Here is a 14,668-nt window from a genome sequence, read left to right as displayed (position 1 = left end):
CTCTGTACCCACCGTACCCAGTCGTACCCAGCTGCTCCTGGACTCTGTGTCCTTTCCTCCTGACAAGGTGGAAAAGTTTCTGTCAACCCTCGACTCTGATTCTGCAACTGGTCCTGACGGCATCAGCCCACGGGTCCTAAAATCATGTTCTTCTGCTCTTTCACTCCCTCTTTCTGTTCTCTTCACCCTCTCTTTTGCTCAAGGTCATCTGCCATCTGCTTGGAAATCAGCCAACATCACCGCTTTGCACAAAAAAGGTGCAAAAACAGATCCCAGCAACTACAGACCAATCAGCCTTCTCCCAATTATCAGCAAAGTCATGGAATCCATCATTGCTTCAGATATGAAATCTTTCCTCTTCTCCAATGGCTTGATCTCTGATCATCAATTTGGTTTCAGACCTGGTCACTCTACTCTGGACATGCTGCTTCTGCTTTCTCAACAATGGATGGAGGTCCTCAACGCCAAACAGGAAATTAGAGCTGTCTCCCTTGACATTTCACTTGCCTTCGATACGGTCTGGCACCCTGCTCTGCTCACCAAACTCTCCTCCTTTGGTATCCATGGAAATCTCCACGCATGGCTGGCGGACGTCCTCTCTGGTCGTAGTCAACGTGTGGCCCTGAATGGGTTTCTCTCATCTCCTCTTCCTGTTCAGGCTGGAGTTCCCCAAGGTAGTGTTCTGGGCCCTGTGCTTTTTCTGGTCTTCATCAATGATCTCTCTGACTCTCTTGAAAATCCTCTCTATCTCTTTGCTGACGACTCTACTCTCTGTCGCCCCATTCCTCATCCCTCAGATCGGCAGTCTGCAGCCTCCTCACTCTCTGCAGACCTGGACAAAATCACAGACTGGGCAAACAAATGGAACATGTCTTTCAATCCTGATAAATCTCACACTCTTACGATGTCTCTCCGAAAAGACCGACTGGAAAACCCTCCCATCCACTTTCTGAATAATCCTCTCCAAGAAGTTCTGTCACTCAAGCTTTTGGGTCTCACTATTTGCCATGATCTTTCCTGGGAAAACCACATTTCAAATCTGGCCTCCAAAGCCAGTCGCCGACTGGGCATCCTCCGTCATGCGAAGTCCTTCCTTGGCACACCTGAGCTCCTCACCACATACAAGGCTTTCATCCGCAGCTCTATGGAATACTGCTCTCCCCTCTGGTCTGGTGCTCCTGCCTCACACCTAGCCCGTCTTCACGCTGTTGAAACCAAAGCGTTCAGAATCATTGGAATCTCCCGCGATGAAGCTAACTCCAAGGGCCTTTCACTCACTCACCGCAGGCAGGTTGGTGGTCTTTCCGTCTTCTACCGACTCCTCTCTGGCCTTGCCCCCCCAGCCCTCTCTGGGCTCTGTCCCCCAAATATTCCTACAGGTCGCACAAGATCTGCCTGCAACCCTCTTATGGTTAAACTGCCAAAATCAAGACTTTCTGCTCACCTTCACTCCTTCATTCCTCTTTTCTCCCGCCTCTGGAACAAACTCCCTCACTCTCTTCAATCCCACTGCACCCTCCAGGTCTTTCACCACCATCTCTTATCCTCCCCCATCCAAAACCTTGATCTTTTCTACCCCCGCTAATTTCGGTCCCCTTGTGTTTTATACCTCTCCCCCCCGCCCTCCCCCTCCCACGCCTCCTGCCCCCAAGCCCTCTCCCTCCCACACTTCTCCCTGCTCTCAAATGTTGTGGTTGTGTGTTTCCCCTTCTCTCCCCATCTTGTCTGCCGCTCCCTCTTTTTGTGTGTTTTGTTTGTCTGGTTGATTTGTTTGTGAAATAAATGTTAGCTCTTTCACGAGCCTCGATTCAGTATACAAAAAAAAAGAAAAAAAAAAGTGATTATTAGCTTTCCAAACCGATTAAATTGATTATTGGCTTTCCGAACCGATAAAATTGATCATTAGCTTTCCAAACCGATTAAATTGATTCTTAGCTTTCACACTGATTAAATTGATTATTGGCTTTCCAAACCGATAAAATTAATTCAGTGGGTTTGGAAAGCGAATAATCAATCATTGGCTTTTCTAACCGATTGAATTGAATATTGGCTTTCCAAACCGATTAAATTCATTATTAACTTTCCAAACCCACTGAATTGATCATTGGCTTTTCTAACCGATTGAATTGATTATTAGCTTTCCAAACCAATTAAATTGATTACTAGCTTTCCAAACCGATAAAATTGATTATTAGCTTTCCAAACCGATTAAATTGATTATTAACTTTCCTAACCGATCAAATTGATTATTAACTTTCCAAACCCACTGAATTGATCATTGGCTTTTCTAACCGATTGAATTGATTATTACCTTTCCCAACTGATTGAATTGATTTTTAACTTTCTAAACCGATTAAATTGATTACTAGCTTTCCTAACTGATTAAATTGATTATTAGCTTTCCAAACTGATTAAATTGATCATTAGCTTTCAAAACGGATTAAATTGATTATTAGCTTTCCTAACTGATTAAATTTATTATTAGCTTTCCAAACTGATTAAATTGATTACTAGCTTTTCTAACTGATTAAATTGATTATTAGCTTTCCAAACTGATTAAATTGATTATTAACTTTCCAAACTGATTGAATTGATTATTAGCTTTCCAAACTGATTAAATTGATTATTAGCTTTCCAAACTGATTAAATTGATTATTAGCTTTCCAAACTGATTAAATTGATTATTAACTTTCCAAACTGATTGAATTGATTATTAGCTTTCCGAACCTATTAAATTGATTATTAGCTTTCCAAACCCACTGAATTGATCATTAGCTTTCCTAACCGATTGAATTGATTATTAACTTTCCAAACCGATTGAATTTATTGTTAACTTTCCTAACTGATTGAATTGATTATTACCTTTCCTAACTGATTGAATTGATTATTGGCTTTCCAAACCGATTGAATTGATTATTAGATTTCCAAACTGATTAAATTGATTATTAACTTTCCAAACTGATTAAATTGATTACTAGCTTTCCAAACCGATTAAATTGATTATTGGCTTTCCAAACTGATAAAATTGACTATTAGCTTTCCAAACTGATTAAATTGATTATTAGCTTTCCGAACCCATTAAATTGATTACCAGCTTTCCAAACTGATTAAATTGATTACTCGCTTTCCAAACCGATTAAATTGATTACTAGCTTTCCAAACCGATTAAATTGATTACTAGCTTTCCAAACCGATTAAATTGATTATTAGCTTTCCAAACCGATTAAATTGATTATTGGCTTTCCAAACCGATAAAATTGATTATTAGCTTTCCAAACTGATTAAATTGATTATTAGCTTTCCTAACCCATTAAATTGATTACCAGCTTTCCAAACTGATTGAATTGATTTTTAGATTTCCAAACTGATTAAATTGATTTTTAACTTTCCAAACCGATTAAATTGATTAGTAACTTTCCTCACTGATTAAATTGATTATTAGCTTTCCAAACTGATTAAATTGATTATTAGCTTTCAAAACCGATTAAATTGATTATTAGCTTTCCTAACTGATTAAATTGATTATTAGCTTTCCAAACTGATTTAATTGATTATTAGCTTTCCAAACTGATTGAATTGATTATTAGCTTTCCAAACTGATTGAATTGATTATTAGCTTTCCAAACTGATTGAATTAATTATTAACTTTCCAAACTGATTGAATTGATTATTAGCTTTCCAAACTGATTGAATTGATTATTAACTTTCCAAACTGATTGAATTGATTATTAACTTTCCAAACTGATTGAATTGATTATTAACTTTCCAAACTGATTGAATTGATTATTAGCTTTCCAAACTGATTAAATTGATTATTAGCTTTCCAAACTGATTGAATTGATTATTAGCTTTCCAAACTGATTAAATTGATTATTAGCTTTCCAAACTGATTAAATTGATTATTAGCTTTCCAAACTGATTGAATTGATTATTAGCTTTCCAAACTGATTAAATTGAATATTAGCTTTCCTAACTGATTAAATTGATTATTGGCTTTCCAAACTGATTAAATTGATTACCAGCTTTCCAAACCGATTGAATTGATTACTAGCTTTCCAAACTGATTGAATTGATTATTAGCTTTCCAAACTGATTAAATTGATTATTAGCTTTCCAAACTGATTAAATTGATTATTAGCTTTCCAAACTGATTTAATTGATTATTAGCTTTCCAAACCGATTAAATTCATTATTAACTTTCCAAACTGATTAAATTGATTGTTAACTTTCCTAACCGATTGAATTTATTGTTAACTTTCCTAACCGATTGAATTGATTATTAACTTTCCAAACCGATTGAATTGATTATTACCTTTCCCAACTGATTGAATTGATTATTAGCTTTCCAAACCAATAAAATTGATTATTAGCTTTCCAAACCGATTGAATTTGTTAACTTTCCTAATTGATTGAATTGATTATTACCTTTACCAACTGATTTAATTGATTATTAACTTTCCCAACTGATTAAATTGATTATTAACTTTCCTAACCGATTGAATTGATTATTACCTTTCCCAACTGATTTAATTGATTATTAACTTTCCCAACTGATTTAATTGATTATTACCTTTCCCAACTGATTTAATTGATTATTAACTTTCCTAACTGATTGAATTGATTATTAGCTTTCCTAACTGATTGAATTGATTGTTAGCTTTCCAAACCGATTGAATTGATTGTTAGCTTTCCAAACCGATTGAATTTATTGTTAGCTTTCCAAACCGATTGAATTTATTGTTAGCTTTCCAAACCGATTGAATTTATTATTAGCTTTCCAAACCGGTTAAATTTATTGTTAGCTTTCCAAACCGGTTAAATTTATTGTTAGCTTTCCAAACCGATTGAATTTATTGTTAGCTTTCCAAACCGATTGAATTTATTGTTAGCTTTCCAAACCGATTGAATTTATTATTAGCTTTCCAAACCGGTTAAATTTATTGTTAGCTTTCCAAACCGGTTAAATTTATTGTTAGCTTTCCAAACCGATTGAATTTATTGTTAGCTTTCCAAACTGATTGAATTTATTGTTAGCTTTCCAAACCGATTGAATTTATTATTAGCTTTCCAAACCGGTTAAATTTATTGTTAGCTTTCCAAACCGATTGAATTTATTGTTAGCTTTCCAAACTGATTGAATTTATTGTTAGCTTTCCAAACCGATTGAATTTATTATTAGCTTTCCAAACCGGTTAAATTTATTGTTAGCTTTCCAAACCGGTTGAATTTATTGTTAGCTTTCCAAACCGATTGAATTTATTGTTAGCTTTCCAAACCGATTGAATTTATTGTTAGCTTTCCTAACCGATTGAATTTATTGTTAGCTTTCCAACCCGATTGAATTTATTGTTAGCTTTTCTAACTGATTGAATTGATTATTACCTTTCCCAACTGATTGAATTGATTATTAGCTTTCCAAACTGATTAAATGGATTATTAACTTTCCAAACCGATTGATTTTGTTAACTTTCCTAATTGATTGAATTGATTATTACCTTTCCCAACTGATTTAATTGATTATTAGCTTTCCTAACTGATTGAATTGATTATTACCTTTCCCAACTGATTGAATTGATTATTAACTTTCAAAACAGATTGAATTTATTGTTAGCTTTCCTAACCGATTGAATTTATTGTTAGCTTTCCTAACCGATTGAATTTATTGTTAGCTTTCCTAACCGATTGAATTTATTGTTAGCTTTCCTAACCGATTGAATTTATTGTTAGCTTTCCTAACCGATTGAATTGATTATTACCTTTCCCAACTGATTGAATTGATTATTAACTTTCAAAACCGATTGAATTTATTGTTAGCTTTCCTAACCGATTGAATTTATTGTTAGCTTTCCTAACCGATTGAATTTATTGTTAGCTTTCCTAACCGATTGAATTTATTGTTAGCTTTCCTAACCGATTGAATTTATTGTTAGCTTTCCTAACCGATTGAATTTATTGTTAGCTTTCCAAACCGATTGAATTTATTGTCAGCTTTCCTCACTGATTGAATTGATTATTACCTTTCCCAACTGATTGAATTGATTATTAGCTTTCCAAACTGATTAAATGGATTATTAACTTTCCAAACCGATTGAATTTGTTAACTTTCCTAATTGATTGAATTGATTATTCGCTTTCCTATCTGATTGAATTGATTATTACCTTTCCTAACTGATTGAATTGATGATTAACTTTCCAAACTGATTAAATTGATCATTAACTTTCCAAACAGGTTAAATGGATTATTAACTTTCCAAACTGTTTAAATTGATTATTAACTTTCCAAACTGATTAAATTGATTATTAACTTTCCAAACCGGTTAAATGGACTATTAACTTTCCAAACTGTTTAAATTGATTATTAACTTTACAAACTGATTAAATTGATTGTTAGCTTTCCAAACTGGTTAAATGGATTATTAACTTTCCAAACTGTTTAAATTGATTATTAACTTTCCAAACTGATTAAATTGATTGTCAGCTTTCCAAACCGGTTAAATAGATTATTAACTTTCCAAACTGGTTAAATTGATTATTAACTTTCCAAACCGATTGAATTTATTGTTAGCTTTCCTAATTGATTGAATTGATTACTAGCTTTCCAAACTGGTTAAATTGATTATTAACTTTCCAAACCGATTGAATTTATTGTTAGCTTTCCTAATTGATTGAATTGATTATTAGCTTTCCAAACCAATAAAATTGATTATTAGCTTTCCAAACCGGTTAAATTTATTATTCACTTTCCAAACCGATTGAATTTATTGTTAGCTTTCCAAACTGATTAAATTGATTACTAGCTTTCCAAACCAATAAAATTGATTATTAGCTTTCCAAACCGGTTAAATTTATTATTAACTTTCCAAACTGATTAAATTCATTATTAGCTTTCCTAACTGATTGAATGTATTGTTAGCTTTCCAAACTGATTGAATTTATTGTTAGCTTTCCAAACTGATTGAATTGATTATTAGCTTTCCTAACTGATTAAATTGATTATTGGCTTTCCAAACCGATTAAATTGATTATTAGCTTTCCAAACTGATTGAATTGATTATTAGCTTTCCTAACTGATTGAATTGATTATTATCTTTTCAAACTGATTGAATTGATTATTAGTTTTCCAAACTGATTGAATTGATTATTAGCTTTCCAAACTGATTGAATTTATTGTTAGCTTTCCAAACTGATTGAATTGATTATTAGTTTTCCAAACTGATTGAATTGATTATTATCTTTTCAAACTGATTGAATTGATTATTAGCTTTCCAAACTGGTTGAATTGATTATTAGCTTTTCAAACCGATTGAATTGATAATTAGCTTTCCCAACTGATTGAATTTATTGTTAGCTTTCCAAACTGATTGAATTGATAATTAGCTTTCCCAACTGATTGAATTTATTGTTAGCTTTCCAAACTGATTGAATTGATTATTAGTTTTCCAAACTGATTGAATTGATTTCTAGCTTTCCAAACTGATTGAATTGATTATTAGCTTTCCAAACCGATTAAATTGATTACTAGCTTTCCAAACCGGTTAAATGGATTATTAACTTTTCCACTGAATTGATCATTGGCTTTCCTAACCGATTGAATTGATTATTAACTTTCCAAACCGATTGAATTTATTGTTAGCTTTCCTAACCGATTGAATTGATTATTAACTTTCCAAACCGATTGAATTTATTGTTTGCTTTCCAAACTGATTGAATTGATTGTTAGCTTTCCAAACTGATTGAATTGATTATTAACTTTCCAAACCGATTGAATTTATTGTTCGCTTTCCAAACTGATTGAATTGATTATTAGCTTTCCAAACTGATTGAATTGATTATTAGCTTTCCAAACTGATTTAATTGATTATTAGCTTTCCAAACCGATTAAATTGATTACTAGCTTTCCAAACTGATTGAATTGATAATTATTAGCTTTCCAAACTGATTAAATGGATTATTAACTTTCCAAACCGATTGAATTTGTTAACTTTCCTAATTGATTGAATTGATTATTAACTTTCCAAACCGATTGAATTTATTGTTCGCTTTCCCAACTGATTTAATTGATTATTAGCTTTCCTAACTGATTGAATTGATTATTAACTTTCAAAACCGATTGAATTTATTGTTAGCTTTCCTAACCGATTGAATTTATTGTTAGCTTTCCAAACCGATTGAATTTATTGTTAGCTTTCCTAACTGATTGAATTTATTGTTAGCTTTCCTAACTGATTGAATTGATTATTACCTTTCCCAACTGATTGAATTGATTATTAGCTTTCCAAACTGATTAAATGGATTATTAACTTTCCAAACCGATTGAATTTGTTAACTTTCCTAATTGATTGAATTGATTATTAGCTTTCCAAACTGATTGAATTGATGATTAACTTTCCAAACTGATTAAATTGATTATTAACTTTCCAAACTGATTAAATTGATTATTAACTTTCCAAACTGATTAAATTGATTATTAACTTTCCAAACCGGTGAAATGGACTATTAACTTTCCAAACTGTTTAAATTGATTATTAACTTTCCAAACTGATTGAATTTATTGTTAGCTTTCCAAACTGATTGAATTGATTATTAGCTTTCCTAACTGATTGAATTGATTATTAGCTTTCCTAACTGATTGAATTGATTATTAGCTTTCCAAACCGATTGAATTTATTGTTAGCTTTCCAAACCGATTGAATTGATTATTAGCTTTCCTAACCGATTGAATTGATTATTAACTTTCCAAACCGATTGAATTTATTGTTAGCTTTCCTAACTGATTGAATTGATTATTAGCTTTCCAAACTGATTGAATTGATTATTAGCTTTCCTAACTGATTGAATTGATTATTCGCTTTCCAAACCGATTGAATTTATTGTTAGCTTTCCTAACCGATTGAATTGATTATTAACTTTCCAAACCGATTGAATTGATTATTAGCTTTCCTAACTGATTGAATTGATTATTAGCTTTCCAAACTGATTGAATTGATTATTCGCTTTCCTAACCGATTGAATTGATTATTAACTTTCCAAACCGATTGAATTTATTGTTTGCTTTCCAAACTGATTGAATTGATTGTTAACTTTCCAAACCGATTGAATTTATTGTTCGCTTTCCAAACTGATTGAATTGATTATTAGCTTTCCAAACTGATTGAATTGATTATTAGCTTTCCAAACTGATTGAATTGATTATTCGCTTTCCAAACTGATTGAATTGATTATTAGCTTTCCAAACTGGTTGAATTGATTATTAGCTTTCCAAACTGATTGAATTGATTATTAACTTTCCAAACCGATTGAATTTATTGTTCGCTTTCCAAACTGGTTGAATTGATTATTAGCTTTCCAAACTGATTGAATTGATTATTAGCTTTCCAAACTGATTGAATTGATTATTCGCTTTCCAAACCGATTAAATTGATTACTCGCTTTCCAAACCGGTTGAATGGATTATTAACTTTTCCACTGAATTGATCATTGGCTTTCCTAACCGATTGAATTGATTATTAACTTTCCAAACCGATTGAATTTATTGTTAGCTTTCCAAACTGATTGAATTGATTATTAACTTTCCAAACCAATTGAATTGATTATTAGCTTTCCAAACTGATTGAATTGATTATTAGCTTTCCAAACCGATTGAATTGATTATTAACTTTCCAAACTGATTGAATTGATTATTAACTTTCCAAACTGATTGAATTGATTATTAGCTTTCCCAACCGATTGAATTTATTGTTCGCTTTCCAAACTGATTGAATTGATTATTAACTTTCCAAACCGATTGAATTTATTGTTCGCTTTCCAAACTGATTGAATTGATTATTAGCTTTCCCAACTGATTGAATTGATTATATTAGCTTTCCAAACTGATTGAATTGATTATTAGCTTTCCAAACCGGTTAAATGGATTATTAACTTTTCCACTGAATTGATCATTGGCTTTCCTAACCGATTGAATTGATTATTAGCTTTCCCAACTGATTAAATTGATTATTAGCTTTCCAAACCGATTGAGTTGATTATTAACTTTCCAAACTGATTGAATTGATTATTAGCTTTCCCAACTGATTAAATTGATTATTAGCTTTCCAAACTGATTGAATTGATTATTAGCTTTCCAAACTGATTGAATTGATTATTAGCTTTCCCAACTGATTAAATTGATTATTAGCTTTCCAAACTGATTGAATTGATTATTAGCTTTCCAAACTGATTGAATTGATTATTAGCTTTCCAAACCGATTGAATTGATTATTAACTTTCCAAACTGATTGAATTGATTATTAGCTTTCCAAACCGATTGAATTGATTATTAACTTTCCAAACTGATTGAATTGATAATTATTAGCTTTCCAAACCAATTGAATTGATTATTAACTTTCCAAACTGATTGAATTGATTATTAACTTTCCAAACTGATTGAATTGATTATTAGCTTTCCAAACCAATTGAATTGATTATTAACTTTCCAAACTGATTGAATTGATAATTAACTTTCCAAACCAATTGAATTGATTATTAGCTTTCCAAACCGATTGAATTGATTATTAGCTTTCCAAACCGATTGAATTGATTATTAGCTTTCCAAACCGATTGAATTGATTATTAACTTTCCAAACCAATTGAATTGATTATTAACTTTCCAAACCAATTGAATTGATTATTAACTTTCCAAACCAATTGAATTGATTATTAACTTTCCAAGCCAATTGAATTGATTATTAACTTTCCAAACCAATTGAATTGATTATTAACTTTCCAAACCGATTGAATTTATTGTTAACTTTCTTAACCGATTGAATTTATTGTTAACTTTCCTAACCGATTGAATTTATTGTTAACTTTCCAAACCGATTGAATTTATTGTTAACTTTCCAAACCGATTGAATTTATTGTTAACTTTCCTAACTGATTGAATTGATTATTACCTTTCCCAACTGATTGAATTTACTGTTAACTTTCCTAACCGATTGAATTTATTGTTAACTTTCCTAACCGATTGAATTTATTGTTAACTTTCCTAACTGATTAAATTGATTATTAACTTTCCAAACCAATTGAATTGATTATTAGGTTTCCAAACCGATTGAATTGATTATTAGCTTTCCAAACCGATTGAATTGATTATTAACTTTTCCACTGAATTGATCATTGGCTTTCCTCACCGATTGAATTGATTATTAACTTTCCAAACCAATTGAATTGATTATTAGCTTTCCAAACCGATTGAATTGATTATTAACTTTTCCACTGAATTGATCATTGGCTTTCCTAACCGATTGAATTGATTATTAACTTTCCAAACCGATTGAATTGATTATTAACTTTCCAAACCGATTGAATTGATTATTAGCTTTGCAAACCGATTGAATTGATTTTTAACTTTTCCACTGAATTGATCTTTGGCTTTCCTAACGGATTGAATTGATTATTAACTTTCCAAACCGATTGAATTGATTATTAACTTTCCAAACGGATTGAATTGATTATTAGCTTTCCAAACGGATTGAATTGATTATTAGCTTTCCAAACTGATTGAATTGATTATTAACTTTCCAAACCGATTGAATTGATTATTAACTTTCCAAACGGATTGAATTGATTATTAGCTTTCCAAACCGATTGAATTGATTATTAGCTTTCCAAACTGATTGAATTGATTTTTAGCTTTCCAAACCGATTGAATTTATTGTTAACTTTCCAAACCGATTGAATTTATTGTTAACTTTCCAAACCGATTGAATTTATTATTAACTTTCCTAACAGATTGAATTTATTGTTAACTTTCCTAACTGATTGAATTGATTATTACCTTTCCGAACTGATTGAATTTATTGTTAACTTTCCTAACCGATTGAATTTATTGTTAACTTTCCTAACCGATTGAATTTATTGTTAACTTTCCTAACTGATTAAATTGATCATTAGCTTTTCAACAGCACTTTTATTTTATTACTCTGACAGCAGGAACCTTTTGAATAAAGTGCGATAGACAGTTCAATAGTCTTCGGATTCCATCGTTCTGAACTGACCCCTTCCTATTCTCCGTTCAGGCGGCTGTTTGAGCGTGCCATCAACACGGATGCACCTTCGAAGCAGATGAAGTTTTTCTTCAAAAGATACATGGACTTTGAGCGCAGCCATGGTGACGAGCAGAAGGTTCAGTATGTGCGACAGCAAGCCCTCGGTTACGTGGAGAAACAAAGCAATTTGCCCAAGGATGGCTGAGGACTTTCCTGGGTCCAATGGCCTGTAATTGCTGCAGCATCGGATAGTTGGGCTCCATGTTAGCTTGCATTGCTCCAGTTAATGTCAGAGGCATGGTTGTGTGGTCTTGGCTCGAGCACAAGAACATCCTCAGAATAATTTGCTGCCCTTCAGATTGTTCCCAAGCAATGGAAAAGCGTATTCAGCAAAGCTTTTAAAATTTTAATTCCTGTAAAATATCCGAGGGGAGTGTGTCACGGAGCCTGTTGAAGGAAACGTATTGTTGTCGTTGATACTTGTGAGGTTGAGGTATTCTAATGGACCTGTTTTGTTGGAGGGGGGTGGGGGGGGGCGAGGCGAGTAAATTGTGGGGGTGGGGGTGGGGGTGCACATTTGTATAGGGTCCTGAACACGCATATGTACTATGTAGATGGTGTAAAGAGGATTTTATTTTGCACTTTGTCAATGCCAATGGGCTCATCCCTCAACTAATCTGAGTAAAATAACTTCATCTAAGCAAGATGGGATTTCATGGTGTAAGCCCTTGATGTACATGGTGTACCCTTGGGTGTTCGACAACCTTGTGCAGAAGAAACGCTCGATTCAACAAACAGACACAGTACAGAATGAATTATTTTCGGGCATATGCTGGCATTGATTCAACGTGTGGGGCCTCAGGTACACATTGGCAGCTTTCCTTCCCCCAAAAGTCGTCTATTCCATAGGGTCTCGATTCCTCGAGCTGAGGGATTGGTTTGACCATTGCAGCTGAATATTTTACATTCTTCATTTTGCTGTACAGTATTTTGTAATAAATCATGTTTGAAATGCACCCTAACATCAGTGTCATTTGTTCACTTGAGAGGAGCATTTGAAAAATTCTAGGGAGATACTTCCTGGTGTGACAAATTAAAAATGGATAAATTGAGTGTTCTTGGGAAATTGTAGCAGCACCATTTTACCTTTCGTGTGCTAATCAGAGAGTGCGCTGGTACTCGATGTCGGGATGGCGCGGAAGCAAATGTCGCTCCCATCTGCTACATACAAAACTAAAGTTGGATTATCTTCTTTAAAAACTCGCTTAGGCTACGTATGAGAGCCTACCTGGTCTGCTCAGCCGATTGTCGAAGAAGCGATCACTTTTCAGTTCTCCAGACCAAGACAAAAGCAAAATAGTGAAAAAATGAGATCGCTCAAACCCGGGAATTCATCTTCTTGTTCATAATAATAATAATAATAAACAAGCGTTACGCCTCGGTCCCCCGTCGGTGAAGTGATGCGAGTTGACAACGTGGAAGACGCAAGGCGGCCATCTTGGATTTTGACGTGGGTTGCACTTGCACCCACACCAACTTAGAATTCGGTCCTTCGCTTACGCACGCACGCACGTACGGACGGGAACACCGCCGTCCCCCTTTCGCTCCGCGGTGCGGCAGGGGACAATCTTCTTCAGACGGCCTATTTCCGAGCAGCCTCAATCAATGGCAATGATTCTGCTACCATTCGATAGAGTTTTACTTCCTGCAACATCCTTTGCTATTATAATTCTCGTAGCTTTAAAGTTTAAAGGATTCCACGAAAATTACGGAAAACGACATTCCTATGTAAAAGAATGGGACTGGGGTAGGCGTGGCTTTGACTGTCAATCAGCTTGATGGGGGCGGAGCCGCTGGACACATTTGCCTCAGTGTCGGCGCTATGCGTGATAAAGTTGTGTGGGATCAAATATCAGCAGAAACATCACGTCTTGGGAAATGCCTTGTTTTTCATTGGTACATTTATGAAAATATCTTAATAGTGAGGTAGCACGAGCCCTGAGCCACTGAGTACGAGCCCCCCCTGAGCACGACCTCCCCCCTGAGCACGAGCCCCCGCCTGACCACGACCTCCCCCCTGAGCACGAGCCCCCCCCCCTCCCCGAGCACGAGCCCCTCTGAGCACGACCACTTTCACTTGCAATCAAAGATTGAGGAGATTCAAGACCCAAACAACAAGAGCGTCGTATGCGGAAGCTTCTCGGTGACCCCCACACCATCCTGAGCCACACCACCTTTGACCGCCACACCACCTTTGACCGCCACACCACCCTTGACCGCCACACCACCCTTGACCGCCACACCACCCTTGACCGCCACACCACCCTTGACCGCCACACCACCCTTGACCGCCACACCACCCTTGACCGCCACACCACCCTTGACCGCCACACCACCCTTGACTGCCACACCACCTTTGACCAGTCGCTCTTTCGTGAGTTGTTGCAATGTTCACCACCACACATTCGTATGTTACTTGCAGCCAACGCGGAGCTACCACCACACGCTCATCTGGCTGAGCATCTCGCCATTGTCACACCAACCGTGGTTAATGTGAGATGTCCATCACAGGTACAAGGTGTAATGGCGGACATTGAGAAGCTCGTCCTGGAGCTCCAAGCTCTGCAACGGAGTCGTGCTCA

General features: G+C 34.6%; 1 protein-coding gene across 5 annotated transcripts in view; it reads left to right on the top strand.

Moving 5' to 3' along the window:
- Window positions 1-13,042, top strand: part of PDCD11 (programmed cell death 11) — a 698,902-nt gene extending 685,860 nt beyond the window's left edge. For all 5 annotated transcript variants that reach the window (XM_078773692.1, XM_078773689.1, XM_078773691.1 and 2 more), the window contains one exon: window positions 12,057-13,042. In XM_078773692.1, coding sequence (XP_078629818.1) covers window positions 12,057-12,231 — 175 coding nt within the window. In that variant the 3' untranslated portion in view covers window positions 12,232-13,042. The remainder of the gene's footprint in view (window positions 1-12,056) is intronic.
- Window positions 13,043-14,668: the final 1,626 nt, after the last annotated feature.

Source organism: Myxine glutinosa, chromosome 3, assembly GCF_964187855.1.
Source record: "Myxine glutinosa chromosome 3, kmMyxGlut1.1, whole genome shotgun sequence".
In the NCBI taxonomy this organism is placed as follows: domain Eukaryota; kingdom Metazoa; phylum Chordata; class Myxini; order Myxiniformes; family Myxinidae; genus Myxine; species Myxine glutinosa.
Note: the sequence above shows the minus strand (reverse complement) of the source record. Positions and strands in the feature narration are given on the sequence as shown.